This window comes from Beauveria bassiana, assembly GCF_000280675.1.
Source record: "Beauveria bassiana ARSEF 2860 unplaced genomic scaffold BBA_S00006, whole genome shotgun sequence".
Classification (NCBI taxonomy): domain Eukaryota; kingdom Fungi; phylum Ascomycota; class Sordariomycetes; order Hypocreales; family Cordycipitaceae; genus Beauveria; species Beauveria bassiana.
In genome coordinates this window covers 236026-263749 of record NW_007930841.1, presented here as the reverse complement: position 1 = coordinate 263749, position 27724 = coordinate 236026, and the positions used below count along the sequence as shown (strand labels likewise).

The 27724-nt window shown below is 51.8% G+C and overlaps 8 protein-coding genes across 8 annotated transcripts; 3 read left to right on the top strand and 5 right to left on the bottom strand.

The window, feature by feature from the left end:
* On the bottom strand, positions 1 to 3072 carry BBA_02833 (phosphoenolpyruvate carboxykinase; the record flags this gene model as incomplete). The annotated part of the gene is made up of 6 exons (XM_008597930.1): positions 1 to 1019; positions 1251 to 1575; positions 2311 to 2469; positions 2591 to 2632; positions 2703 to 2778; positions 2831 to 3072. The coding sequence occupies 6 exons, from the start codon at positions 3070 to 3072 to the stop codon at positions 1 to 3; spliced, it is 1863 nt and encodes a 620-aa protein (XP_008596152.1).
* Positions 3073 to 10221: 7149 nt separating this feature from the next.
* Positions 10222 to 12452, bottom strand: BBA_02832 (elongation factor Tu GTP binding domain-containing protein; the record flags this gene model as incomplete). Its single annotated transcript, XM_008597929.1, has 3 exons — positions 10222 to 10272; positions 10328 to 12057; positions 12104 to 12452. 3 exons carry the CDS (start codon positions 12450 to 12452, stop codon positions 10222 to 10224), a joined length of 2130 nt encoding a protein of 709 aa, XP_008596151.1.
* Positions 12453 to 13124: 672 nt separating this feature from the next.
* BBA_02831 (RanGTP-binding protein) lies at positions 13125 to 14740 on the top strand (the record flags this gene model as incomplete). Its single annotated transcript, XM_008597928.1, has 2 exons — positions 13125 to 13304; positions 13358 to 14740. The coding sequence occupies 2 exons, from the start codon at positions 13125 to 13127 to the stop codon at positions 14738 to 14740; spliced, it is 1563 nt and encodes a 520-aa protein (XP_008596150.1).
* A 115-nt stretch (positions 14741 to 14855) lies between these two features.
* BBA_02830 (JmjC domain-containing protein) lies at positions 14856 to 15494 on the bottom strand (the record flags this gene model as incomplete). The annotated part of the gene is made up of 1 exon (XM_008597927.1): positions 14856 to 15494. One exon carries the CDS (start codon positions 15492 to 15494, stop codon positions 14856 to 14858), a length of 639 nt encoding a protein of 212 aa, XP_008596149.1.
* Positions 15495 to 16388: 894 nt separating this feature from the next.
* Positions 16389 to 17476, top strand: BBA_02829 (casein kinase II regulatory subunit; the record flags this gene model as incomplete). The annotated part of the gene is made up of 2 exons (XM_008597926.1): positions 16389 to 16547; positions 16610 to 17476. 2 exons carry the CDS (start codon positions 16389 to 16391, stop codon positions 17474 to 17476), a joined length of 1026 nt encoding a protein of 341 aa, XP_008596148.1.
* Positions 17477 to 18586: 1110 nt separating this feature from the next.
* BBA_02828 (exonuclease-like protein) lies at positions 18587 to 22389 on the bottom strand (the record flags this gene model as incomplete). The annotated part of the gene is made up of 7 exons (XM_008597925.1): positions 18587 to 20552; positions 20600 to 21016; positions 21069 to 21655; positions 21703 to 21829; positions 21877 to 21998; positions 22118 to 22225; positions 22369 to 22389. 7 exons carry the CDS (start codon positions 22387 to 22389, stop codon positions 18587 to 18589), a joined length of 3348 nt encoding a protein of 1115 aa, XP_008596147.1.
* Positions 22390 to 22443: 54 nt separating this feature from the next.
* On the bottom strand, positions 22444 to 23756 carry BBA_02827 (methyltransferase domain-containing protein; the record flags this gene model as incomplete). The annotated part of the gene is made up of 3 exons (XM_008597924.1): positions 22444 to 22637; positions 22929 to 23535; positions 23625 to 23756. 3 exons carry the CDS (start codon positions 23754 to 23756, stop codon positions 22444 to 22446), a joined length of 933 nt encoding a protein of 310 aa, XP_008596146.1.
* A 723-nt stretch (positions 23757 to 24479) lies between these two features.
* On the top strand, positions 24480 to 26809 carry BBA_02826 (C6 finger domain protein; the record flags this gene model as incomplete). The annotated part of the gene is made up of 3 exons (XM_008597923.1): positions 24480 to 25135; positions 25194 to 26125; positions 26190 to 26809. The coding sequence occupies 3 exons, from the start codon at positions 24480 to 24482 to the stop codon at positions 26807 to 26809; spliced, it is 2208 nt and encodes a 735-aa protein (XP_008596145.1).
* Positions 26810 to 27724: the final 915 nt, after the last annotated feature.

The following is a 27724-nucleotide window of genomic DNA, read 5'->3' as shown; positions in this document are numbered from 1 at the left end:
TTAGACGGCAGGGCCAGCCTTGACGACCTCGGGGGTGGCCTCACTCTCGTACTTTTTGAAGTTCTCGTTGAAGAGGCCGCCGAGCTTCTTGACCTCGGCCTCGAAGCTGTCGGCGCCGGCAGTCCAAGCCTTCTTGGGGTTGAGCATGTCGTCGGGTACCTTGGGGCAGGTGGTGGGGACCTGCAGGTTGAAAATGTCGTAGTTCTCGTACTGGACCTTGGCGAGCTCGCCGCTGTGGATAGCGTCGAGAATGGCACGGGTGTATTTGAGGGGGCAACGCTTGCCGCCCTGGGAGAAACCGGCGCCGACCCAGCCGGTGTTGAGGAGCCAGGCGTTGGCATTGTTGGCCTCAATGCGGTCAGCCAACATCTTGGCGTAGCGCATGGGGTGCAGGGCCAGGAAGGGCTGGGCAAAGCAGGAAGAGAAGGTGGCCTGGGGCTCGGTGACACCGTCCTCAGTACCGGCCATCTTGGAGGTGTAGCCAGAGATGAAGTGGAACATGGTCTGGTTGCGGTCGAGCTTGGAGATGGGAGGCAGGACACCGCGAGCATCGCAAGTGAGGAGGATAATGTTGGTGGGCATGTTGGTGGACAGGCAAGGAATCTTGGCGTTGGAAATGTACTCGATAGGGTAGGCGCAGCGGGTGTTTTCGGTGAGGGTGCTGTCATCGTAGTCGACGGCACGGGTGAGGGGGTCAAAGACGACGTTTTCGAGGACGGAACCGTAACGGATGGCGCCATAGATATCGGGCTCCTTCTCGGCAGAGAGGCCAATGCACTTGGCGTAGCAGCCACCCTCAATGTTGAAGACACCGTTGTCGCTCCAGCAGTGCTCGTCGTCACCAATCAGAGCACGGTTGGGGTCGGCAGACAGCGTGGTCTTGCCGGTACCAGAGAGACCGAAGAAGAGGGTGACATCACCGTTCTTGCCCTCGTTGGCGGAGGAGTGCAGGGTGAGGACGTTGTGCTTGATGGGCATCTCGTAGAAAAGGACAGTGAAGACTCCTTTTTTCATCTCTCCTATGGTGGTGCATTAGTATCGTTGTCAACATGTTCCGTGGCCTTCCGGAGATGTGAGGCCGTCCTTTTTCACAGTCTGAAGCTGGGGAAGGTGGCTCCTGTTGGGAAGGAAAGCCTCCTTCCCATGCGGACAAAGTGTCCATGCAGGATGAGGACTCATGAGGAAGAAGTGAAAGGGCAATACTGAGGAAGGACACATCTACAAACAAGGAAGGGGTTAGGGAGTCTCACCTGCGTATTCGGTACCCAGGATGACCATCTCCTTGGCGGAGAAGTTGATGGCTACCGAGGTGGCAGAGGTCATGCCCTCGGTGTAACGGTTGGCAGGGAAGGTACCGGCGTTGTAGATTGTGTAGTCGGGATGGAAGCCCTCGAGCTCCTCACGGGGAGGGCGGATCAACATGTTGCGCATGAAGAGGGCATGGTAGGCACGGGCGCAGATAACGCGGACCTTGATGCGGTACTTTTCATCCCAGCCAGCGTAACCGTCGACGACGTAGATGCGGTTGCGAGTGTTGAGGTAGTCGACGGCACGTTCGCGGTTAATCTTCCAGACCTGAACATGCTGTTAGCGGCTGAAGATGCAAGATGATGAGAAAATGAAGACTGCATGAGCAGCAGGTAGTAATGATGCGTATAGTTTCATTCAAAGGAAGGCATTTGCACCTCCCGATTTGGCAACTGCGAGGTTTGGCTAATGAACACTTGCTCATTGGACCGAGCTGGGAGCTGGGTGGAGCCACAAACGCGCAGCCCGGGACGAGTCGGAAGAGCAGCGGCCACAAGGACTCGCCGTGCTCCGCTTATACTCGGCTGTTTCGGTTCTGCGGGGCAGTGACGAGAGCGGAACAGCTCGAGACGTCAACCCAAGGCAAAAAAAAAGCAGAGCCGAGGGGGACCCAAGGCAGCTAGCTGCGCAAGCGCAAAAGTGGGAAAACCCAGGCCGTCACATGCATTATTTGATGCGGGGTTGCATTGGCTCGTGGCGGAATTGCAAAGCCAGAGCAAGGGAAAAGGTACCCAAAACCGCGACAGAATGGGAACAACATCGGGCAGCCTGAGTGTGCGGCTACTTGGCCCCAGCTCCAGACGCAGGGCCACTCTGCTGGAGCAAAATGCAGCCCAGAGGAGCAGTCGTCTGCCCGCCTTGACCAGCTGCAGCCGGGGTTGTATGCGCCCAGCCCACCACATGTGTCGCGTGCCTAGCCTGACACCACAGCTCGGCAGTGAAGAGACAATGAAGGCAGCCAAAAAACAAAGAGAAGAAAAAAACAGACGAATATGAACCTACCTCGGGAGTCATGGGCTTGTTGACGGGTCCCCACCAAATGTCATCTTTTGATGAGTCCTCCTGGACAATTCGCTTGTCGAGGGGAGAGCGGCCAGTCTTGGCGCCAGAGTAGGCAGTCAGAGCACCGGAGTCGGTGATGGCGGAGCCGGTCTCATAAACCTGTGTAGAGTCACCTGTTAGTCCTGGATGCGTCGCACAAGATTGGCATGCGATGCGATGCGCCAAGGCGCTGCGGCGACTCGGCAACGCAGCGCCGGCGTCGGCATGTTGTGCGACGTACCAGAGCATCTTCGTAGAGAGCGGCAACGGAGGGATTGTGAATCTGCGGACGCCATGTTAGCGATTGAAGCTTTCCGCCGTGAAGAGGCGGTTTGACTTTTTTAAAAACTTACAATAGCGACGTGGTCGTAGTCAATGTGAGCGGTCTCGTGAAGCTCCTCCTCGAGCTCGGTGTGCTCGCGGTGAGGCCTGCATTCATGTTAGCGACGGGTCATGCGATGGACAAGTATAAAGGACGTACTGAACACCACCGGGGTGGAGGGAAGTCTTGTTAACACTGTTGGAAATCACTAGACAAGGCTTGTTAGCAGCTTGATGGATAAGAGGCATACACGGGACAAGATTGCCCGTGTAAAAGTGCCATATGAGAAGTGAGGTCGACATACTCCTGCGCAAATCCGGACGGCGAGCTTGAAGAATAGATCTGGGACCTTTGACTGAAGGATCAGGATAGGGAGAAGCAGTTCTGAGAATGGGGTCCATGGCTATTAAAGTACTTTTGGGAACGGGCCTCCACAAGGCTTTTTTTTTGCTTTAGTTTTCGTGTCGTGACGGAGGAAGTGCTTGGATCTTCAGCTGCCTGGACGCTTCTTGAGCCGGGGCAACTCTGGCGGGGTGGGAGTGGATAATGGAAGAGAAGTGATTGGGGCGAACAAGATTGCAAAGTGTGGGAGGGGGGCGTGTGCAGCAAGTTGATGATGTGCAACGATCAGGTTGAAACGGTACGGAAAGGGTACGTATTTGTACCAGTAGGCTGCGTGTGTGCGTGTGTGTGTCGTCAACGGAGAGAAGAGGAGAGCAAAGAGGCGGTTCCGGGACGTATTCGAGGGACGTGAGGGACGTGAGGGCCGGGTTCCAAAGGCTGCACTCCACAGAGTGGAATCGGCCGGGAGATTTGGCTGGAGAGGGGAGGGCGGAGGGATGGCAATTGGATGGATGGGATATGTGGGCGTGTGCGGTTATGGGATGCGAGTAGCTAGTGCCGCACCAAGGTTTGTATTGCGTAAAAAGAGGCAGAGGTGTGTGCTTGACGGGATTGGCCAGGGTGGAAGAAGCCGGGACAAAAAGAAGGTATCAAGAATTGAAGCTGCAGGGGGGCTTTCCGAGTTGATTTTTTTTTGTGGCAATTTTCAGTTTACAGCGTAGACAGCAAGAGTCTCAGAATGAATCGGTGCCGAAATCAGCGATGAATGAAAATCGCGAGGCGGGCAAAACAGAGTCTGAATGCAGCAACGTGATGCTTCCGTCTTGATTGTCTTGTTTTTTTTAGTCTTGTAAATCCCCAAGAAAACAGGCCCCTTGCTAGCCTGGAGGGGCAAAATGGAATGGAGTTAGTTGATGTGTGGTTCTGTCTGGGGCTGGCGGGCGCCAAAGAGAGCACCAGAAAATAAGAAAAGATCCAAAGAGGCTAGGGTTGGGGACTCTGGACAGGGCTGTGCGACCAAAAGGCGTCGGGGGCACGATATTAACTCGGAACGGAGAGGGCAGCAACGCAACAGTTCAGTAGAGGAGGTGCGTACTGCTATGTCGAGGCTCGTATCTGGCCCTTGCTTGGTGTAATGTATGTGTCGTGGAATGGCTGACTGAAATAAAGTGAGGGTGTGTACTTTTGCGCGAATCCTTTTTCTTTTTTTTCCCCAGTTTCCCGATGGAAGGCCTGATGGTCTTGGGGTCTGTATGCAAGTCGGCGGCGTCGTAGTATCAACTGAAGTTGGGGGGCGTGTCGTTGGAAGAGACGATGTCAAGGCCGCTGTGTAAACGGGTGTGGCTTTGGTTAGGCCGTCACACCAAGTCGTTGGCTGAGCAAATAAAAATAAACAGCGTGTGCCAAAATTAAACAAGTCGTGTAAATATTGTAGAATGGCTCTGGCGGGCACGTCTGTCGAGGTTGCCTCGATCGATCGCGTAGTGGCTTCTGGTAGTGGGATGGAATAAAGCGGGTAGTCAACCTGCAACAGAGCTGGGCCAGTCTATAACGGAGACTGAGGTTGGAAAATGGGATTGCTGCTTGACTGTTGTATAACAGTCAAAAACTGATGAGTTAAAGGATCACTCGCTGTATATATATATAGGCATGTATATATGTGTTTACAACCCGATTTAACGTTTCCATTTACACGGCGCGACATAATTACAGATGACGGTCCCGGGCTTCTATTACGAGATACGTAGTAAGCCAGTCACTGCATTCAACCTGATGGCCGGAAAAGAGGCGATCCGGGAGGCACAAGGCATCCAAGCTTCCCAACGAAACAGCAGCAGCCTCGCTAGTTGATAATAGGCTACCCGTCGTCCCGAGTATGGAGCAAGGGGGTGAGAGGCCGCAAAGGCAAAATGTCGGCGTCATGAACCCATCATGGGCTAGCGAACAACATGTCAGAATGGCGGTGGCCACGATAATGCGGACTGCGTAGGAGCAAGAGAGCGTACCTCATTGTCACAAGGTCCATCGCAGGGAAACGACAGACTAGTAGATTAAAGCCAACAATACCACCATACTCAATTGATTAAACCAGGACTTTTTTGGATGAATATCAACCTGGGCTAGGGGACTTTTTTCTTTAAATTTTTCACTTTCTCGGTTGGACGTCGAGAATTGGCAAAAACCCTTGCTCAGCGGCTGCATGATTTAGAACTGGTTCTATTCAGGTGTTGCCATTTCCGCCGCTCCTTCAGGTGCCAAGCGTGGCTTTGCCAACGCGTCAAGTACAAATCGACTCGGTGAAGCGTCATTATGCAATTCCGAACCCGGAGACGGGTGTATGTAGCAAGCGAGGGATGGGGTGGCAGAAGGAAGATTGACAAGAAAGAGTAACCAACAAATTTGCAAAAATGCAAAATGCAATACGGTAGTTTCAGATGAGACCCGTCGAATCATCACGAGGGGGGCAGAAAACGGGTGAAGAAAAAAACGAACAAACACTTTGGACCAAGACGCAGCCATGCCCAGAGACTCCAGACCCGGGTCTGGATTGCTCTTTTCGTCAGATGACGGTGCCGACCCGAGCTTGATGAGGGGGGGCGTTTTCCGGGGGGCAGGGCGGTTCCACTGCGGCGGGCGGGCGCGCATGTGCGACGGGATAGCATCAAACAAGTGGAAGATGTTGGACTAAATATCGACGCGCTTGATCATGAAATGAAGAAAAAGAGTAGGAGATTACAGAGGAATGGCATGGATATTGCTACAGTGAGATTGGACAAGATTTCCCCGGAATTCGTGGTGGTCATGTGGCCATATTCAATGTTGTCTGGAAATTGTATAATATAAGAAATACAGTGGCTCAGTAAAGATGCAGCACGATGCACGCCCAATTTCGACCCGACCGGCGCAAATATACGCTACCCACGGCAAGGCACGGACCCAAGTAGCGAATGAAGAAGAGAAGAAGATAAATTAATCATTTTTTTTAAAAAAAATCACAATGCATACATACTCTGTACGGACATGAAGGGGACTACATAGAGAATCGTAATACCAAAAGGGGTGTACTGGTAAAGCGAAGCATGCATGCACGCATCGGTAAGCACCAACCATTGTATCTGTAATACCAGTAACAAGATGCCGTTGTCCAGCCACCCCCGACCTTGGCCTCAATTAGAAAGGGCAAAGAACAAAAAAATAAAAATAAAAATACCAACCGACCAGCTGACCCAGCGCACAGGGGGGAAAAGAGAAAAAAAAAAAGCTTTCTTGAGGGGCACGAGGGGCACAGGGGAATCCGAATCCAACCTGGTGCCCAAGTGGCGCTCTCCGCTAAGGAGCCCGTCGTGGGGTCTAAGCCACCCCTAATTCTGGGAGGTAGCGCGTGCTGCGCAATAACATGAGAAAAGAGTTGCGAGTCGTAAAGATGATGTGTCTTGAGGGGCATGTACGTGTGGGGATACGAGGTATGTGTTTTGCCAAACTTGAATGAAAATTCTACGGGCATTTTTGAAGGCAGCGAATGCTGCAGACACAACTTACAAGTTTGTAGGGCAGCCCAAGTTTACACAAGAATTTACAGCGGTTCTGGTACTGTTGTGGTCCCCAGCTGGGGCTTATTGCCAATGCTTGGTCAGTGGCCTTCCACTTTGGATCCACTAAAAAACGACTGGCGCTCCCCGCAAAAGCCAAGACCAGCCCCAACATGCACACGCCCCCCCTCCCCCCCCGGTCTTGTCCCGCGGCGCCGTTCTTGCGGCTCAATAAAACCCCACCAACTACCGTTCCGACTTTTCGCGAGAAGCAGAAGAAGAAGAAGAAGCTGTAGAAAGAAGTTGAAATGCATGGTTCTGGATCAATGGCGGTGCTGATCGATTTGAGTAAGAGACAGCTGGGGAGGGGGGGGGAAGGGCATTCCGCAGCATCAGCCTAAACGCGGCTTGCGCCGGCTCTGTCCCGGTTAGTTTTTAAACTGAACTTGAACTTTTGATACTTGTCTGCCAACGCAACTTGTTCGGTTTGCAATGCACCAGGTAGTATTCAGTAGAGACATACGATTTGTGAAGAAATCCCGCGTCTCGGCTCGTTGATGCCGTAATGTTACCCAACGAAAAAAAAAAAAAAAGTAAAACGAAGAATGAAAACCCCGATTCAGGTCTCACAGTCACACACAAAGTCAGAGAGTGGTGCATTCAAACGGGGGGGCTCAACTTGCGCGCGTCTGTTGCTTTTTCGTCTGGTACTTGGAAGGGTGGGGGGAAGGCTGTGTGGGCAGAGAACAGAGACAGATGCATGCATGCATCCGGTCTCTCCGACTTTGCCCGGCAATTGCCATGTGCATCATCTGCAAGTCACCACGGCAATAAGAAAAAAAAAAGTATTTATAATAATAATAAGAAGCAAAGTTGAATCAGAGGGGTGTGATATTTGTCCGCCAGGGTATATATCAACCGCTTCGCTGAGAAAGCCAATCAGGTGCGAATTATCGACAGAACCTTTTCACAGCGGCACAGCCTCGTCTTTTTGTTATGTATCGGTTACTTGTGCACGATATGCAAGCCTTTCATGTACCGATTTTACAGCTCTGTCTCAAGATGAAAATTTCAAAAAGACAAAAAAATTAAAAAATTAAAAAAATTGTAGCGGCGTGACATGTCCCATTCCACAAAGAGCAATGCCAAGACCAAAAGACTGGGATCATCATTTCCAGCTCTTCCAGCCGTCACAGAAAATAAAAGGGAAAAAAAGGCGTTGACTACGCCCACTGTTCAGTTACAGAACACCTTCTCGTGGCGCGCCAATGCGTTGTTCGTTTTTCATTCGCGCGATGCACGATAACCTTTGTCTCGCCCATCAGCTTCACTTTTTTGGGGGCCGGGGTTCTTATTACATCACGGCGTCCTTTGGTCCCCACATAATGCGGTAACTATTGGGCGGTAATTCTTCTTACAAAGCATTTGGGCCCCCCAGGCACCCTCCAGCAGCGTTCAGCAGTGTCAGCAGCGTTCAGCTCTCGTGCTCTGATTTTTTTTTCTGAGTTGTCAAATTTGTTTCTCTTGTCTTTACTTGATTGCGACATTTCTTCTTCTTCTAATACGTAACTACTTCCTTGTTCGTCTGCAGTTACAGAAACAGCAAAAAAAAGTCTCCGGCAGCTGCACCTCTACCCGACGGTAACCTGGGCCCCTAGTTATCCTGCGATGTTGCCCCTTTCAATGTTTCGGGCTGAATCAATGCCCAAGGCCAAAAATCGAACGAAATAAAATCCCTCTTTGACATCAACGTCGTGTCAATGCCACGACAAGAAGTGAGCCTGTCGCGGCACTTGCATGGTACTTGGTGTGATTGAAAAGCAACTTGCCGTAAAAGGAAACAAAGTCGTTCATGGCCTTGTGACTGAGGCTGCGATAACCCCAGATTCTTGGTCAAAGAACCACACACACACTCGCAGTAAGACTTACTAGCAAGTACAACTCAATCGCCTTTTACACGCCTTGCATCTTCCCCGTATCGACGCCAGGCTCCCAGGCATACATGCGCAAACTACATATAATTGCCATTGGGGTGTATGTTTTTAAACAGGGGAGTCACCGTTATCGTTATCATATCAGCCACGACTGATCCGTTTTCGTCATGCCCCGTTACCGTCCCGTTATCTGTTGTTGTACCGTATATTCTACCGTTTTCCTAGCACATGCTCTGATTCGTTGCCACTAATTTTCTTCTCTCCGTCCTATCTCGCGGCGGCTCCCCAATTGCTGTGCAAGCACACGCACACGCACACGCACACGCACCCACCCCCAGCACCGCCCGCGCGAGCTGCCTAACAAGATCGTTCCTCTCCGTCCCGATCCGAACTCTACCCATGTGGCAAGTGATGCGCTCTGCACGCTCGCCTGTACGTACCTATCCGTACTACCCAAGTATCGTCGTATTGTCCACGTCCATCCCTATTTGCTCCTATCGAAGCAACGAACGCATCCCCCCCCTCTTCTCCTTATCTCTCTTTTCCCTTTTGCCTTTCTTGCACAGCCGCTCCGACCACTTGCACATGTCAAAGTGATATTTGGAACAACAAAAATCCACTTGACGAGACAGAAAAAAGAAGTGACATCTTTTCCTATCCGTCCCGATTTTGCCGTCCCGCGTTGCATCGCATTACCGTCTTCACCACACGCTCCCTCCTCCCCCCCCTGCTAAAACGCGGGACTGCCATCCCACTTCAAGTTTTCCATTGATTCAAATATCAGAACCCACTGCAAGCCCACACAACTACTAGTCGTCATTATTTTTGCGAATGGACTCTTTCGCAGAGCCTCCTTCGCTCCTCCCCCAACCCCAACCCCCCGCGCACGACAAGCGCACCCCCCGCCGTGCCCCCCGTCCCCCGTCCCCGTCCCCCCCACTCCGTTCCAGGTCTTTGCACAACGCTTCCTGGCCGACACGTCTCGGTTCACGGCAGAGCCCTTCTTGTCTCGACCGCTTTCTTGCCCGCCGTTTCCGCAGCTCCGGTTCCTTTTCGTGCTCGCAGCAACTTCCCATACCTGTTATTACGTTTTGAATGGTTTCTGCTCTTGCAATCTATCCGCATTCTTCCGACACCGTTCTCCTTAATGTATTCTTGCAACGGTCATGCGCTTGGTCTACCTTGCAGTAGTTGGGTCCGTCATGCAGCTTTGCTATGATGCTCGTTGCCATCATCAAGTCGTTGAAGTCATCGTGAGCACGCCGATCAACTTGTCAACGTAGTATTCCCAATTGCAAAACGCGTTTGCAGCCCAAGACAGACATTGGCACCCCATTGTTCCAGAATCTGTGGATCCACACCTACCTCTTTCTTACCCCCAAGCCCTCCATTTACCAGTCGGGCGGTGTGCAGTTGATGCTCTCGCTTCGTCTTCCGCATCCCGCATTCCGGCTCCGGCCATTGCTCCGCTTCCGACTTGGCCCCTCCGGCTTTATGCCCGGACACGCTCCTGCCACACACCGCTTCACAGGCCCGCCACAAACTTTTGGCTCATTGTCATTGCATCATCTATTCTTGAAAAATTCATCTGCCCGCCCCTATGAAGCTAATGAACCCCCCGTTCTGCTCCGAGCTTGGCAATAGTATCTTTGACGTGATGCTTCATGCTTTTAGTTCCCTCCTCCTTCATGCGTAATCATCCTATGTATATCCCGTATTCGAATTAAACCTGGCCGTCTTCCTCTTATTCGTCAAGAATCAGCTTCGTAATTTTACCAATGGCAATCGTTTGTCCCTGCAAGACATGTCAGCATTCTTGTCATATCATCCCCTGTCACATTTGGACTTACCTGATCACGAAGCGTGAAACGGCCCATCTGGGCATAGTCCTCGAATCGCTCAACACAGACAGCTCCAGCGCCACCAATGACTTGCATGCGAGCAATGATGCTGTCGCCCTTCTTCGCGTGTGTAGGAGGCAGCTTGCTCTTGCGGTTGGTTCCCTTCTGCAACTTGTGAAGCAACGCCGAGAACGTAACCTCTTCAATCGCCGAATGCACGTGGAGAACACAGTTGAAGCCAGATGTCAAAATACTCTTGAGATCCAGGATTCTGATTTGCGCCTCAAACTCGGAGACGCAGTGCACAAGACGCTTGGGCGAGCACAGCACAAAGCCAGGGAGAATATCTTCCTCCTCAATGCCCTTGAGACGCAGGCGAACTTGGTCACCACACTGCAGTACAGAAACTTCCTCTTCCTGCTCTCCGTAAAGCGCAGACAGTTCCACATTCTGCTTGCGAGGCATCATCACAAGGCTCATACCCTTCTTGATAACACCAGCCTCAATCTTGCCGTCAATCATAGTTCCCATATCCTTGTACTTTGCATTGACAGGCATCATAAAGGGTGCGTTGATTTTGCGCTCCAGTGCAGTCATGCTGTCGAGATACTCGAGCAGCGATGGGCCATCGTACCAAGGAGCTTTGCCCTTGGGCAGACGATCCTTGATGTTCTGGCCCGTCTGAGCAGCGACGGGCATAAAGAAGACGTCGTTCTTTAGATTGTAGCCAGTTCCCTTGAGGAATTGAGCGAGCTTGGTTGTGCATTCCAGGTAGCGCTCATGTGACCATTCGACAGTAGGGTCATCCATCTTGTTGATGACAACAATGAGCTTGTTGACACCCTGCGTCTTGGCCAACATGGCGTGCTCACGAGTCTGACCACCACGCTCGAAACCAGTTTCGTATTCACCCTTTCTGGCCGAAATGACCAGAATGCCAACATCGGCCTGAGAAGCACCACCGATCATGTTGGGCACATACGTCTTGTGGCCAGGGGCATCGAGAATGCTGTATCTGCGTTTCTCCGTCTCGAAGAAACCGCGACCAACCTCGACAGTCTTGCCCTTCGAGCGTTCTTCCTTCGTCAGATCCATGACCCATGACAAATACCAAGTTTCACGACCAAGGTCCTTGGCCTCCTTCTTGTACTTGTCCATGGTTCGCTCGTCGACCATACCAGTAGCGTAGAGAATCGAACCGCCAAGTGTGGATTTACCGGCATCAACGTGTCCAATAAAGATGACGTTTACATGCTCCTTGCCATAAATTTCTTTGAGTGTCTCTTCGTCGACGTCGGCCGCTTGCTCCTTCGTGACTGCATCGACATCGCGCTGAGGTTTCTTGTCTCCCGAGGGGCTTGAACGGCCAGATGAAGGAGTGGGCGAGGTACGTCCGCTGGAGGCCATGGTCTTCTCTCCAGTCTTCTCGATAGCCTTCGCGGCTGTCGTCTTTTGTCCAGCCTCAGGCTTGTCGGTGGGTTCCGGCTTGGTATCGACCTTGGTCTCAGCCTTTTCATCAGACTTGGCCGGGACAGAGGGTCCACCAATGGAGAGTACCTTGGCGACCTTGGGCTTGGCCGAATCACCACCAATGCTCAGAACCTTGGCGCCGCCCTGCTTGGTAGCGACGGGCTTGGTAGCGTTGGATGCCGCAGGAGCCGCTTGAGTGGCAGGGGCTTTGGAAGCTTGAGGCTGGTACTGCTGGCCTTGCTGCTGGCCATATTGGGGGTATCCTGTATCTATTGTGAGCAAAAGAAAGACCAGGAGCCGTATTCTGAAACTCACCCTGTCCTTGCTTATATCCTTGGCTGAAGTTGCCACCCTGGCCCTGCTGATTGTACTGGCTGAATTGCTGGCCCTGGCCGTACTGCGGGTAGTACCCTTGCTGGTAGTATTGATGCTGTTGCTGCTGGTACTGCTGGCCGTATCCTCCGCCGTATTGCTGTCCGGGAGTGAAGGACTGAGCGCCTGGCTGGAAAGATGCAGCACCAGGCTGAAAAGTAGGAATCGCTGGGCGGAAACCACCCTGCTGCTGCTGGTTGGCCGCATTCATGTTGAGCTGCTGCTGGGCCTGGCGAGAGAGATTCTCGTCCTGGGCCGAAGGGTCATCTTCCCAAGAGTTGAGGTTCGACATGTTTAAGTTATGGTGCGAGAAGGCGGACTGTGTACGTGAATGCGACCGAGTAGTGGGGAGAAATTTGATTGTTGCCGCTCGATGTTGATGCGTCGCCCAGGTCGGCCGAAATGTCGGGAGTGGTAGCGACTGCCACAGACAAGAGCCCTTTTAAACAAGAATGTATACTTGCTCAGGATAGTCGAGTATTCGAGTAGAGTGACTCAGTGTTCGAGCCTGACTATTTTGTTTATGCCTGGGCAAAAGGTTGCGTGGTGAAAATTCAAGCCCCACCATGAGACTGTCGCGGGGATGGGCTGTGGAGGGGCAGCACAGTGAGGTACGCACCACCAACATTCAAACTGAAAGCGTGCCAGGAAGGAGTTGCGTTTACACAGCTCCAATAATTCTAGTGATTGGCAGAAATTCTTATCAATTTTCTTTCACGACTTGAAAATCCAAGAGATTTGGCCGTGGGGTGTGCTGGCGGTTGTCATGCTGCAGTTCACCCAAGCTTTCAGCGTGTGCGGCCAGTGCGGATGGGCAGCCTTGATAGTCGCACTGTACGCTCTCACTCGTTTGCGCAGTGGATGGCTTGGGCATGGTCATGCAAAGTCATCGGCAGAATTACGAGATAAAATACACGTTTTCAGTATTTCCTACTAAGTACCAGATGCCGCGAAACTACCGGTCATGGAACAGTTCCTCTCGCTGGTCGGTATGCAGGCAATGAAGCTGGCGGTTAAATCAGGCATCGTCTTTACATCGTCGTACGCTTTGCAGCAATATTCGCATTTCCTGACGACTGTGAGCGATGAAAAGCTATCTTCCAAGCTCAAGACCCTCCAAGATGAACTTGATAGCAAAATAAAGGTATGTGGGACGCTCGAGGCCTTCTTCGAACCTAGCCTGCTAATATAGCTTAGATCATCACGCCGGCAATCAACTTGATCGAGCTTCGATCCGGGCAAGGGAATAGCGCTCTAGAATCGGCACTAACGCTTACAACATCGATTCAGAAGGGTATAACTTCACTTGGCCACAAGATTGCCTCACTGACTTCTGCCAAAACTAGTCAGGCGGCTATTCGTCATTTGGTTGCTGACATCAAAGTGCTGATTGAGCGCATAAATGGAAGCATACCCCTTTTACAGCTAGCTATCTCGGCCTCTGGCGAAAGTCTGGCGACCAATCTGCCTGAATCTGTCTCACCTTCAAGAATGCTCCAAGCCAGCGCTTTCCTCATGGTTGCTGACAGCCAGTTCACAGCCAGCCCGCGAACGACTGTGCAAGTCGGGCCCGACTTCATCGTATCAGTATACATGATATTTAAAGGCTATTCTTACGGCCCTGCGAATCAAGATCTCCGGTACAGAATGTCCGAAGAACCTAATCTTGACAGTGTAAGAAAGCCCGCCTGGCAAGAAGTCCTGCACAAAGCCCGCCTGAAACTCCATCGTGCACCTTGCCAGCGAGAACGAAACGGAAAGCAATGGCCACGGGGTTCTTCGCGATACTTTTACTATCTCGAGATCAAAGAAGACACAGATGACGGAAGGCTACATGACAACCCCACCGACTCTGTTGGAGGCAGCAAATCAGATCTGATCCCCGTTACGGAAATTACCAAATTGTTGTACACCAACTCTGCCGCTATTCTCAACATTAAAGACGACTTGGAAGCCAACAGCACTCCCATACTCTTACTGAAGAGAGAGATAGACTTCACTACCTTGACCAACACTTCAGAGTACAACAAAAACGAGGACGAAACGCAACAGCACGTAGACTGTCAAATCCTTAGCGAATGTGACGGCGCAGCACTAGATGGTGAAAATGGCAAGTGCGGCAATGCTTCTTTGCACCACTCTCAGTTTCCTTCATATCTTGATCCCGAATGGATCGCCCTCGAAATGTACACGGCAGATGCATCTGACGGAAGCCAATACGACCAGAGTGACGCAGAGTCTGCACAATCGAGCAGTGACGAATCTGAGCAGCGAAATAGCCATGAAACCGTAACCGATGAAGTGATCAATCAACTAAGCTCGTTATGCCTCGGCCCAGTTTATCACCCGCATAGCGAGGACAAATCAGCTTTACAGGACGCCGCGTCTAGTGTCAGCGAGAGTACACCGACCAGCCTCTTCAGCATGGTCACTACATCGCTCTCTCTTCTTGAACTTGTCATCAGATTGGCCGTCTTGCAGCAAACGCAGCAAAAGTCTCATCTATCAATCCCCGACCACGTCCTTACGTGCTTCTTGAACGGAACCATGCAATCGAATAACTTCACGGGTAATCATTGAGCCGGAAAGTAGGTGCGACACTTGATGGTACAATGTTGGGCGGCAGCCCCGGCTGGTGTTACAAAGCGCTACAATGATATGCGCCATTCGGTAGTGTAGTTAACATGGAGCAGAATCAGCGAAACCACCAATTTACAGATCCATTCAAGTCTCCTGATGCCCCGCTACTTTTCACAGAGTGCCACCACCCTTCTGGGATGAAGAGGGCGTCCCCAGCATCGAGTTCTGCTTCGCACATCTCTTCGATGGGTGTTTCAGGCTCCCAAACCGCCTCCTGAAGCACTTTGCGCTCTTCTCCCTCCATCATTTCCACACCCCTCATGCGGCTGCTCCCTTGCAGGCGAAGCTGGACTTGGACTTGAAGATACAGCTTTTCCCCTAGCTGTGGCGGGAGAAGTCTGACAACCTTTTGGTTGTGAAGCTGGCAGAACAAATTTGGATTGGGATCTCGGTGAAGCGGAGTATATGTAGGCTCAGTCCCCAGCCAGATAGATGAACTGTAGACGTCGCCCTTGCCAGCCTCCAAAACCAGTGTTGGGGTCGGCACGTCTTGCTGTAGCCGCGTGGGAAGGTCTGCAAGAAGCGACTGCGCAATGTACAGCTCCACAGTACTTTCGCCGGAAGCTTTTCTCAGCTGATTGAACTCCAATGCTTTGTGTAACAGCTTCAAAGGCGCGAAAAGTTGAAAGAAGCGGTCGCCTGCAGAATCGGCCAAAGTCGAATGTAAGATGCCAGCTATTATCTGGTCTTGCATATCTTGACTTGCGATTAACGAGGTGCAAAAAGCATGTATTGCTTGCAAATTTTCTTTTGATGCCCCTACTATTTCATAGGGAAAAGGTAACTGATGAAACTCTTCGAGCTGTTTTGACAAGCGTCCCCCAGCAACAGAGCCTTGCGCTGGACCTTGAAACCATTTAGTCAGGGCAGGTATCGATGATGTCGGGGAGCCATGGTCTTTCCTGAAGAGAACTGGTCTCTTTTCCGCAAAGGCACCGTGCCTAAATGATTGGATGCTGTCGGCTGTGGCATTCCAATCTATGGTATGTACTGGGAGCACAGTGCGCCTGCGGCGTAGGCTGCTGTGAAACAACCTCGCTGTCGAACGGCAGCTGGAAATGCAAGGCATGATTCTGCCTGGCAAAGAACTTGAAAAAGCCTGAAAAATTGATGAGACATCATATACTTATCTCCTCGAGCTCGTAATTAAATGTCGTTTCTAGCTGGACAGCAGTACGGGTTTCGCGGAAGCCGGGTAAACCAAGCCTCCGCCAACTCGCCAGCGCTGGGTTGGCTCGGCGTCTCTCGCCCCTCCCCACCGCAACATCCCACCACCACTGTTATCAAAACGCCATTCTACGCAGCTTCAGCAGCCTTATCCCAGCAGCCCGACCGAGTGGGGGAATCACTTTTGTCACTTGGGCGGTGCGCACAAGTCTATACCCTTGCATAGTACTTTTGTGGTATCGAAAGTTGCGTTGTACCGTGCGGGAGACGACGTGCGCTGCGGAGCCCCTACGCGTGCGCCAACCACCAATAGGCATATCAAGACGGCTCAGAGGTCGGACGACCTCTCAAATCCAAGGTGGCTGAGTACGAGATCTCGCAGGGCTTAAAAACCTCAATTTTTGACGTTGCCGAGTGCGCCATGTCGACGTCTTCAGCCGCGCCCGAGTCTTGGATCACGAGCTTTTGCTCCCTGCTCGGGCACGAATATTTCGCAGAGGTGTCTGAGGACTTCATCGAAGATGACTTCAACTTGACTGGCTTACAGACGCAAGTGGACATGTACAAGGAGGCTTTAGAGGTAAGACTGACATCAATTCAAATTCCTTTTGCTCCGCACGAGTTTCTGACACTGCATCTCAGATGATTCTCGATGTTGAACCCGAAGAAGACGACGAAGATCTCGACGAAGATGAGGAAGACTACGACAACGAATCCACCATGGAGCATGGCTCTCGATATGGCAACGAGAGAAGACATCACGCCAGAATTGCTAGCGACCTCACTGTCATCGAATCCTCTGCCGAGCTGCTGTACGGTCTCATTCACCAGCGATTTATCTGCTCACGGGTCGGCATACAACAAATGAGTGAAAAGTACGAGCTCGGACATTTTGGCTCCTGCCCTCGCACGCATTGTGAACAATCGCGCACTCTCCCTGTTGGTCTGTCTGATATCCCTGGCGAGGACACAGTCAAGCTCTTCTGCCCCGCCTGTCTGGACGTTTATGTTCCTCCCAACAGCCGCTTCCAAACCGTCGATGGAGCTTTCTTTGGCCGCACTTTTGGCGCCCTTTTCCTCATGACTTTTCCAGAATATGACTTGACGCGACGTGGCTCAGAAGCGTTGAGCTCGATCAACACTCGCCTTTCAGCTGCCGAGGGAGGAGAGATCGTCAACGGCATGTATGCCAAGAACATTGCCCCTGGTCTTGGTCCCGGCCGTATTTATGAGCCCAAGATCTACGGCTTCAAGGTATCGGAGCGGGCTCGCACAGGTCCGCGCATGCGCTGGCTAAGAGAACGGCCTGCCGATGTAACCGAATTGGACGAGGCTCGGCTGTACCGGGAATCGCACCCAGACTCGGACGACGACGAGGACAACTTCACTACCCGCGCTCCTGTGCGTAGACGACCACCAGGCAACGAGCGTCTCCGTCAAAGGCAGAATCAGAACCAGAACGGTAGCCCCATGGCAATGTCAACCAATGGCGCTGAATCTGAGCTGTAGCATGGCGACGAACGCACGACGCCAGAAACATTTCGGTTTGAAATAATCGAGGGTCGCCACGGATTTCAAGTCGTGTGCCGAAGCCGCAGCAACATCACGACGGTAACTGATTAGTGCCTTGATACATCGCGCCTGTCGCGGGCTGAAGATCGTCTACGCAGACACAATCCAGGGATGTGGCTTGCAGCCCTCGAGGGCTAGAATCCCCAAGATAGGCCCACCGCGGTGCTTACCCACCCCCCCGAGTGATGAGCGGGCGAGTGCGGAATTTGTGGCACAACAACATAGCAGCGAGCAACACCGCTCCGACGAACCCGTCCGCCGCGGCGATTACCAAGTGTGAAGAAGCTGAATAAAAAGTACAGGAGCGGAATATTGCTTCTATGCATAGACTGGGTGTTGGGAAAGGTACTTTCAAGGGCCAATGTAGGCAAAAAGCCTTCTGAAACGATTTCGGCAGAACAATTATTCTAAACTCGAAAAATAAGTCGTCGTTGATACACAATGTTTATAACTCAGGTCCACCTCCCTTCTCTTCTCTTCTTGTTTCCTCTCCTGCAGACTTTGTTCTTGTTCTTTTTTTTTTTTTTTTTTTACCCTAGAATCATATTTGTCATTGCTGACTATTCTTGACTATTTTTGTCGATTGCTGCTACACTTGTCGATCGGCGTTTATGGGTTATTTTACATTGTTGGCGGGCCAAAGGGTGTTTTGTACATCTTTTTTCCAACTTTTCCTTCTTCTCACATGTTTACAAAATCCAGCTCTAGGCCGAATAGAACTGCGTGTCGAGGTCTGGTTGATGTCTCATGGTGCGGATATTAGAGCCACGCGATTGACGACAGCAGATGTAGATAATGAGGATACGTTTTGTTGATTATCAGGTATGGAAGTACTTATTCGATCCGCTTCTAATTCCTGCATCGTGAGCGACTACAGTTCCCATTCTGTACAACGTAACAGTCACAACTCTGCGTTTTAGATGCTGGCCCAATCACGTTCCCTCGAAACAATGTAGTTACAGAATTCCATTGTGTCATAAACTAATGTGTAATTTACTGCTCCATCAAAGCTTTACAAGTTCGCACCATGCTTCCCGTCATGACGTCCTATCTCAGCGGTGAGCCCTTGCCAGGGGTCCAGCTTGCGCCGGCGCCTCCAAACCCAGGCGTTGCCAGCGTCGCCGCCTTTGTCACCGGCGTGGACGGGCCCCCGTTTCCGTCAACTGGCAGAGGTGGTGTATCTATACGCTGCACGTCTTGTCCGTCCTTGCGCGGCGGCTTAAAGTTGACATCTCGCCCAGCGCGATAAATGTCTTGCAGCATCGGCTCCAGAATCCCGGCATCTTCGAATTCGAGGTATTTTCTATATAGCTTGAGCGCGGTGCGTGAGTCTTCAATCGAGTCGTGTGTTTCCATTTGAATGTCTTCTTTAAGCAGATACCATGCCAAAAAAGCAAGCGATAATTTCCGCAGTCTAGTCTTTAGATAGAAAAGATCAATCGTGTCGATAATCTGCGACTTGGGCACGTGGATGTTGATGACGCGGAAATCCTGTTTGAGGCCGTGGCCCAGAAATTTGCAGCCCAGGTTGAGCAAAACCCAGAGCTTTTTGTAAACCATTTTGAGGGGCAGTAAGCTATGCTGGGAGATCCGAGGGTCGAGATCTGATTGAGTAATGCCGGAATAGGATGTGAGATAGTCGACAATTGGCTCCTTGATAGTAATGTAGTCGTCGATAAAGGGCAGTCCTTCGTCTTCGCCCTGACCCCTAACAACTGAAGCTCTTGCCAAGGCGTATACAATGGGTCGAATTGTCTCTCGCTCGCCATCGGAATTCATCTCAATTTCTGGTTGCCGAACAGCCACAAACTCAGTATCCAGGGCAATGATGGTATCGGGACCTGGATGATCTTCGGGATGTTTGAGTACTTTGTAGGTTTTGCTCTCAGGAGGGTGTGGGTTAACGTCCTGGTATAGAACTGAGGTATCAAGTTGATCCCTCCATGTCGAATCCAGCTTGTTATTGGCGTCCTTGACCTGAAACGCAATGACTGATGGTACTTTCCATGAAGGGTTGAAGGTAAGCGCTTCCTCGGTGCTGACTGACCGCACCAAAAAGTCGTTGAACAAATGCCACTGGCTCTTACCCGGCGCTTCTGCTTCGGCGTGTGCGACATTGATCATTGATACCAGATGCGGCTTCTGTGTTTGCCCGTTTTCAATATTGATTGCCATGCCAATCAACGAGTATACGGTAATATTGTGCATGCCGCGCTGAAGGTGTAGCTTCAAATCCTCACCTTCGTAGCAGAAGAATTGGCCTTGGTCCACTATGATGCCGATTTCTTCTGGAAGCCAACCTGGCGTAGACCAAAGCATGCGATGTTCAGGGCTGTTAATCGCTGTATTTAAAATGAGAACAGCTGGGACGCTGTGGATAGTTTTCTTTGTCGCAATATTCTTATACTTGCTGCATTTTCCGCACCATCCCTTTGATGTTGTCTCTCTCTCCACGCTGTTCTTAAGAACTTGTGAGAAGGTGACTTTTGGCATCTTTGAGACGTTTGTTTGTGTCTTTGGTGCGGGGTACAGCAGGTCGTTCACCAAGGTTGACCCTGGCCGTGTATATTCGCTGCGACAAGATATGCAGTTGATGGAGCTGGTTGCAGAAGTTGATAGAACCTGTTCCATCGGCGCGGACGTACCCTCGATTAATCGGTAGTCTTGTACAATCTTGTCGAGTAGAAAGCGGGTCAAGCCTTGCAGCATCATGTTGAGCGAGGAACCGCGCGGGTCTTCCTCTAGAAGGCCCAGTGCGCCGGCCTGAGGTTGATTGCTAAGCGTCTTCAGCAGATTCGTCGCCTGGCAAATGGATCCTTCAGCCTTTTGCAGCATATCAAATAAGTAACCAAGCTCGCATAATATGCAAATCTCGCTCAGACAAGACGTAGCAGCGTGGCGAAGGGCAAGATTTCTGATGACGGGAATGAAATGCATCATCTGCAAAAGAGAGTTGGCGTATGAGTTTGATATGTGGATCTCGAGTCCTGAATACTTTGTCTTATTGTAGAATCTGCGATTGTTAGCTTCTGCGATACAATGTTCGAACAGCTGACTCACCCAAAATCGAAGTCATCAACACCAAACTTGCTGTATTTGATCTCCACGTTTCCATACATGGCAGGCACCTCGGATTTCTTGCTCTCGATTTCAGCCTCTGCCAGTGGGTTGTTGAGCTCATCAGCCCGGTCATCGCCGACGCTGTCAGACTTGGCCGACTCTCGCGCTTTTTCACTCAGAAATTTTGGTGTCCGAAGCCCGGCATTGACCGACTTTGTCAAGTTCCGAGTGTCTTCAAATTGGTTTCGCCTTAGACCTCGCGTGTTTCGCCCATACAACGCAAAGGTAGTAGCTTTGAGCGTAGAAAAGGCCTGCGGATCAACTTTCGGTGGCGGTGCTCCCACGTCACACACTAGATCTGGCCATGCAGAAGCTAGAACATCGCGGTAGTATGGAAGTCCGACGGTATTCAGTGGTCTGTGGCGTATAAGTTGGTATCCAAGTCTTGACCTAAGGTTCAAATACTTACACTTCTGGAGACCAGTCTATAGGGGCTAATCGTTCTTCCGTGGCGGCAAACTCGATTGGTGTGGCAAGATCGACAAAATGGAGTTTTGTACGTGACCCCCATAAGTGAATAAGACATTCGGCATCGGTCAATACCATTCCCTCTCCAGAGGGTGCAATCTCAAACATGTTGAGATAAGTCATGACGTTTGCTTGTCTGACGTTGCTTGTGTTAGGGTTCATAAGATCAACAACATGCATCTGGCCACTTTGAGACACGACGATGCTCGTGGTGAGCATTCTTGGGTGCATGCGAACATATGCAGCTCCGGCTGGGAATGGGATTGGTGGCATGGAGGACATATTCTTGATGTCAAAGACGTTGAGGAACGGATCAAGCATATAGTTCTGTCCCTGTCGTAGTGAATATCCGCACGTGACGATGAAATCGTGCTGGGCATCCATGTCGCTGATCAGCGCCGAATGAGCGTTCCAGGATTTGATGACGGTAAAGGTGACTGGGTCAAGCAAGTTGCAAAGACCAGTCTGCGTTGCGGCGCAAATATAACGACCTCGTTTCATCATGCTATATTGGTACTCGGTCGGGACCTGCAAATGTCAGTCTCCATAGGATACCAAACTGTGGCAACACGGACCTGCTTGACGACTTCACCCTTATTGAGGTCGATAACAAGCATTGTGTCCTGCATCCCGGCTACGATTATCTCGGCGGTCCCTTTGGAAGTAAAGCTCATACACCGCAGGTCTCGCATCGCCTCATGTCTGTCGACGAGTCAGCAAGATGTCGTATTTCGGGACAACTAATATACTTGATATGCCATATTGTCGCGCCCCTTCTCATAGACATGTGGACATCGCTGGATCCGAGAGCGATCACGCCTTTATCGTTGACCAAAATCTGTCGGACGGGTCCTTCTGAGGACAGGTGCGCCTTGAATGATGTGTAGCGTTGTAGCTCGCTCCCGAAGAAAGATGTGACGCGTCCCTTGAATGCTGTCAGGATTTTTTCATCGGCGCTCTGTACGCCTAAAGCCAGTTATAAATTCGTACATAATCATTTCCAGTCCACAGCAGTTCCTGCGACGTATCGAACGTCATCGTCGTGACGGGGCTTGGCAGAGCGTGGACGCCCGGGGGCGGGAACTGGATACGGGCGACCTAAAGACGAGATAATGTTAGAATATCGTGTTGCAGGTAGAGCGCATGGTGAATGCCGCCATATGGGCGCGATTTCGGCGCGATTGCTTGCATGCGCGTCATCGCGGCGCGGAGAGACGAAGGGTTGGGGCAGTGCGTCGTACCTCGTCCCAATCTGCATCCATCTTGGCTGATTTCACATAATCCTCAGAATCATAGTTCCAGATAGTAGTTGAGTGTCACTGCAGTGCCACAGCGGGCTTCCAGGATGGCGCACGGGAGTGCGCGATGTCGTGGTTGTCGTTTGCTGAGGTTGCGATTCGAGCTCCGATATGCGGGTGGGACACGGCTAGCAGGAGCTCAAGTGGAGGGAGGTTTGGAGGGGCACCGCAATGACCAAGATGCCCAGGAGTACCAGGAAAGTCGAAGCAAGCTTCGAAATTATTTTGCTGCACCGTTTAGTTCAAAGAAGCTGGAGAAAAGCGAAAGAATTCATATTTAATGCTGAAAAATTTACAGTCTATTTTGACCGTTCCGATTGATGGCTGCATGGTATGATTTCAGCGAGGCTAATCTCATACATTAATCCAACGGCTTTCGTGCTACGTGCAGTCAGACGCAGTCGAGACGGCAGCAGAGGCCAAGTATGGTAACTGATATATTGCAAAATTTACAGAAATTAACCCGGATGGCCACGCTATCTCATCGTCCAAATATTCCTTACTTCTTTCAACCTCAACGCGCCATTTCGTATTCGTCATTTCCCCGGCTTCGTCCCATAGCCTCTGGAAGCTCTGGCGGTTGTGGAGGTAGGGCCTGCTACCGGCCAAAGCAACTTCTGCCGGGTGTATTGTACCCGCATGCTTGCCATATATGAAACCATTATTCGTATCTTTTCTCAACCAAACTATCAGCCGTTTGGCGGCATATAATTGCTCTGTCCATGACATTAGATGGAAGAAGCTGTCGGCATGAACCATTGTAAAGCGCCCAGCAAGCATATCTAATCGCTCGTCATCGGGGTCCAGCAAGTCGCCACTGACAAAGGTTGCCCCTAGAGTATCTTTGTCACGGAAGAGATCGTAGCCCAGGCTAATGAAGCGAGATTCAATATCGGCACCAAAGAGCTTGGACCCAGCGACCCCATCGGCGCGTAGTTGCCTCAAGGCTTGACCAAAGCCGCAGCCAATATCCAAAATACAGTCTTTGGATTTGGGAAGCGTAAGACGAAAGAGAACCTGCTGATAGTATGGATCTAGAGGCTCGGCGAGTTGCAAGAATCTCCAGCGACCAATAAACGGCTGTCGGGATACATCCCACGCTAATTTTCGCTGGAAAAAAAAAAGTCAGTGCTTGCGCCGTAAAGAGCATGAAAAAAATGTCCCCAAATGATTTGATGAAAAAGAAAAAAAAAACATACAATGCGTAGTAAATGACTGTCAATATCCGCCGCTGAAATGCCGCTGTAATGGTGCAGCAAGCCATACGCTGTGGCGTTGTAGCTGGGAACAGCATCGATGTAGGCCCACTTCTGGAGAGTCAAGACGTCCATATGTGGCTTGCAGCGAGTTCACGGGCCGTGGGGGCGGAAAGCAAAGTCCGTATGGGTAGAACTTGGGTGGAAGCTGCCATGGACTTCACCGCTGGATATATTCCATATCATCCGGACATGTCCCATGCATTCCGTGGTCAAGGGGTCAACTTCGAAACAAAGGGCTAGATAATAATAAGCTCACTGGAGCCGCAAGCACCTCTAACTATTAGTAGTGCGGCTCTGCGCGCGGCGAAACGGATCAGGATGACTAAGCCTGGGCCAACTCTCGCCTCGCGGTGCAGAAAAATTTTTCCACTTCCGTGGTCTGATCGCAAAAAAATACACGCTTCACGGCGCCGAGTTCTTCCTATTCCGTTGTACGCGCGACGGGTCCATCGCATTTATCATCCTCCGGATTCCAGGTACGGCTCTGTCTAAGTCGGCGTTTGCCTACATTCTCTACCAGCGACATGTTCACGCCCTATTTTGGGGCAATATTTATGGTTGCTGGTGCATTGCGCTGGTACGCGTGCTGACAATGGCGTCTTAGACTCTGCTCAACGCGACGAGGCAGCAGTGTTGCGACTAACACGGTTGACTTGCGTATAAGTCTAGTACGATTAAAGCCGGCACGTTACAACCAAATAATTAGACAGCATATTTGTTGGCGAAATAAAACAATCGTCATTGTTGGCTTGTTTTCAGTGGAATTTGTCCATCCCTCGTACATCGTTGCCCGCCATGGGTCACAACCGTGATGACGAGGCCGACGAATCGAACCTGAATTACCCGTCGCCAGGGGCCGAAACCATGGATACGGGCCCCTTCTACAATGCAAACGGACGAGACGACACGCAAGAAACTCATGAACACACGGATCAGCATGTGGACAACCATGTGCCCGGCCCTGACGACCAAAGTCATCTTCACGCAGAAAACCCAGAGCAAGACCATCAAGATGTGTCGCGGCCAGCCAACTTGGAAGAGCTGCAACTCGCTGCGCAGCTCGGCCAGGGACTGGCTGGTGCGGGAATTATATCAGCGACAGATCCAAACATGAGCGTCGACGAGACTGGCATGCGTAGTATCATGCCTCATCCCGAACCGGACCATCACGGTGCCCCGAACTATGTGCACGATACCCCTACCTCGGACCACATTGTCCAGCACAGCATGCAAGTGCCTCTTGGCCCGCCTCTCGCCCAGTACAACATGGGAGATGGGGTTCCACCCAGGAAACGCTCCAAGGTCTCGCGTGCCTGCGACGAATGCCGACGGAAAAAGATCAAATGCGACGCGCAGACCGACACTGGCGAGGCCCCGTGTTCGAGCTGCGCGCGGTCTGTCATTCGCTGTCTATTCAGCCGCGTGCCGCAGAAAAGAGGGCCTAGCAAAGGGTACAGTAGAATTATGGTTCGATTCACGTATATGCAGTGTTGCTGATATAGAATGTAGCTACATAAAAGAGCTCGCCGACCGAATTAACAGCATCGAGAGCAAGCTCGAGAATGAAGGTGGCGTGTCGCAAGACGAACTCGACAAAATCTTTAGCGCAGAACGTCATCGTGGTACGAACGGCACTACGGTTGTGGAGGATGCTAATCGCAAGCGCCCATATTCGAGCATCTCAAATGAATTCGGCACACCGGCCCCGACTCGTCAGGCACCATGGGGCTCAGAACCTCGATCATTACCCCCAGAAGCAGCTCCTTCAGACGCATACTACAACAACGCACACTTGGCGCCACAGCCCTCTGCTCTGAATGACACACCCTCGAAACCCGCCTCCGAGGACGTGGGTGACATGCCCATGGAGGACGGCGAGCACGTACCCAACATTGACGAGGGCGTGCTCAACGACTTTCTCAACTCAGTGCAGCCCCTCTACCCCATCCTCGCCACGACAAAGACGCGCCAGCAAGCGCTGCTGGCGCAGTGCCCGCTGACTGTCCGCACGGCGTTTGAGATTGCGCTGCTCGCCGTCGGTCAGAGCACGGCGGGCGATGTTCAGCAGGCGAGCGCGCTGCTGCACGACTGGGAGAGCAGCGAGGTGCCGCGCAGACGTGCGACGGACATTGTGCACGCGCAGACGCTACTTTTGCTCATCATTGACGCGGATTGGCGTTCTGTGGCGACGTTGCCATTCTTGTTGTCGCGCGCCGTCGGCCTCGCAAACAGCATGAAGCTTTGGAGGCTGCCACCTGTAGATCCTGCTGCCGAGACGGACTCTGACGAGGCCCTCTGCACGCGCATCTGGTGGTCGCTCATCGGCATGGATCGGTGGTACGCTGCTGGCACTGGCAAGCCGCCTCAGATTCCGGACAATAGCGTGGTAGCCCACGCGGGGCTGGATGCCGTCCTTGGAGAAACCTGCTACTATTTCACTCGTACGCAAGACCCTGCTCATATCTTAAGTCATTCTTAAGACTCGCTAACACTTGCCCCTTTTAGGTCTTTCCAAGCTTCTCAATCGGATATCCTTTGTCATTTCCAACTTCCCGGTGGGCGTCGCCACTGCGGACGTGCCCATGGCTGCCATCCTAGGCGACTACATTGAAAACTACCGCGAAGAGCTACCCGCGCACGTGGACGCCGCCGCATACCCCCTGATCCACCTCGCCTACTGGCACTGCAAGCTTCTCATCACCCTCTTGACGCCCGGATCGACCGCCACGGAGACGCTCTGGCCGACCAAGGAGGTGACGCAGCTGCTGCTGGCGACACCGCTGCTGCGCAGCCCGCTCGTCAATCATTACGTCTCGCTGGCCGCCATGTCCATCACCACGCTGTCCAAGTCGGAGCGCACGCGTGACGAGGCCCTGGCGCTCGCCCGCGACGTTGTCGAGAGCGGCAGCGAGCACTGGGTTGGTGTGCGCGACCGCCTGGCAGAGGTCATGCGCCCGACATCGTCGTCTGCTGATACGGCAGCCGCCAGTCATGGCCTGCAGCACCTCGCGGATCTGGCAACGGCCCATGAAGGCATTGTTTCCGCGGAGGGCGAAGCGGCTGCCGCTGCTGCCGCTGCGGCGGCGGCGGCATCTCTTGCTACGGGCTACCTCGAAGTTGCGTAGGATAGCACGCCAAGTGACCCCTATGACAACCTTGCTACTTTCTTGTATATGTGTTAGATGAGGTTGGGGAGTTTGTTAAGCCATGATGCTGTTGGATGGATCACGTGTATAATAGGTAAACAAAAAGCGATCAAGTTGGTTCGGGAAAACGCAGCAAGGAGAAACGTGTGGTGATTTGGACTATAAACTAATGGAGCGGATGGACATTCTTCTATTCATGCCTAGTTTTGGCTTACGGCCATCACTGTGTCGCTAGTGAAATTAGATGAAGAAGAAAATCGATTCGATTGGATACTCAATAGAGTCAGACGAGAAGTTTGTATTGTAACGGACGCAAAGCTTCCAATGTCTCGTTGGGCGCAAGATTCCAGCGACAGAAGAATCTTGTAGGAGTGCAAGGTGGCCTGATCATCATTTGGCTTGGTTTATTCTCAACCAAGCAGGTGTAGATTCGGCACGCGAAGAACTCGTTTGTTGGTGCTTCGTCTCGGCTGCTGGAAGTCCATTGAGAGACATCACCGCCGCAGCCGGCTGTTTGGCTGGCAGTCCCAGCGGAACATCAAAGTGAAAATGAGAAGTCGATAACGGTAGAAATCGCAAAGAAGAGAGAGAGAGGGGGTAAGATGGACAATAAAGACGTTGGACATTGGGCGGACGGCCGTGTAAGACATGCCAGCTTTTGTGTCGTTCTCTGGCAGAAGCTCCCCAAGCCTTCCCAACTATCTCTACCTTTCTCGTCATGAACTTCTCGGTGGCCGCTCTGCGGTCCTCATCAACGGGTCTCCAATCTCACAGCATGCGACTGCTAACTTGCAAGTTATTGTGTCAATAGGCAGGCAGGTGATTGATTGATTCATGCTTGCCCCCATTGGCTGTGCCAAAGAGCCTACCAAAAACAAAAGGCTACGAGACCAC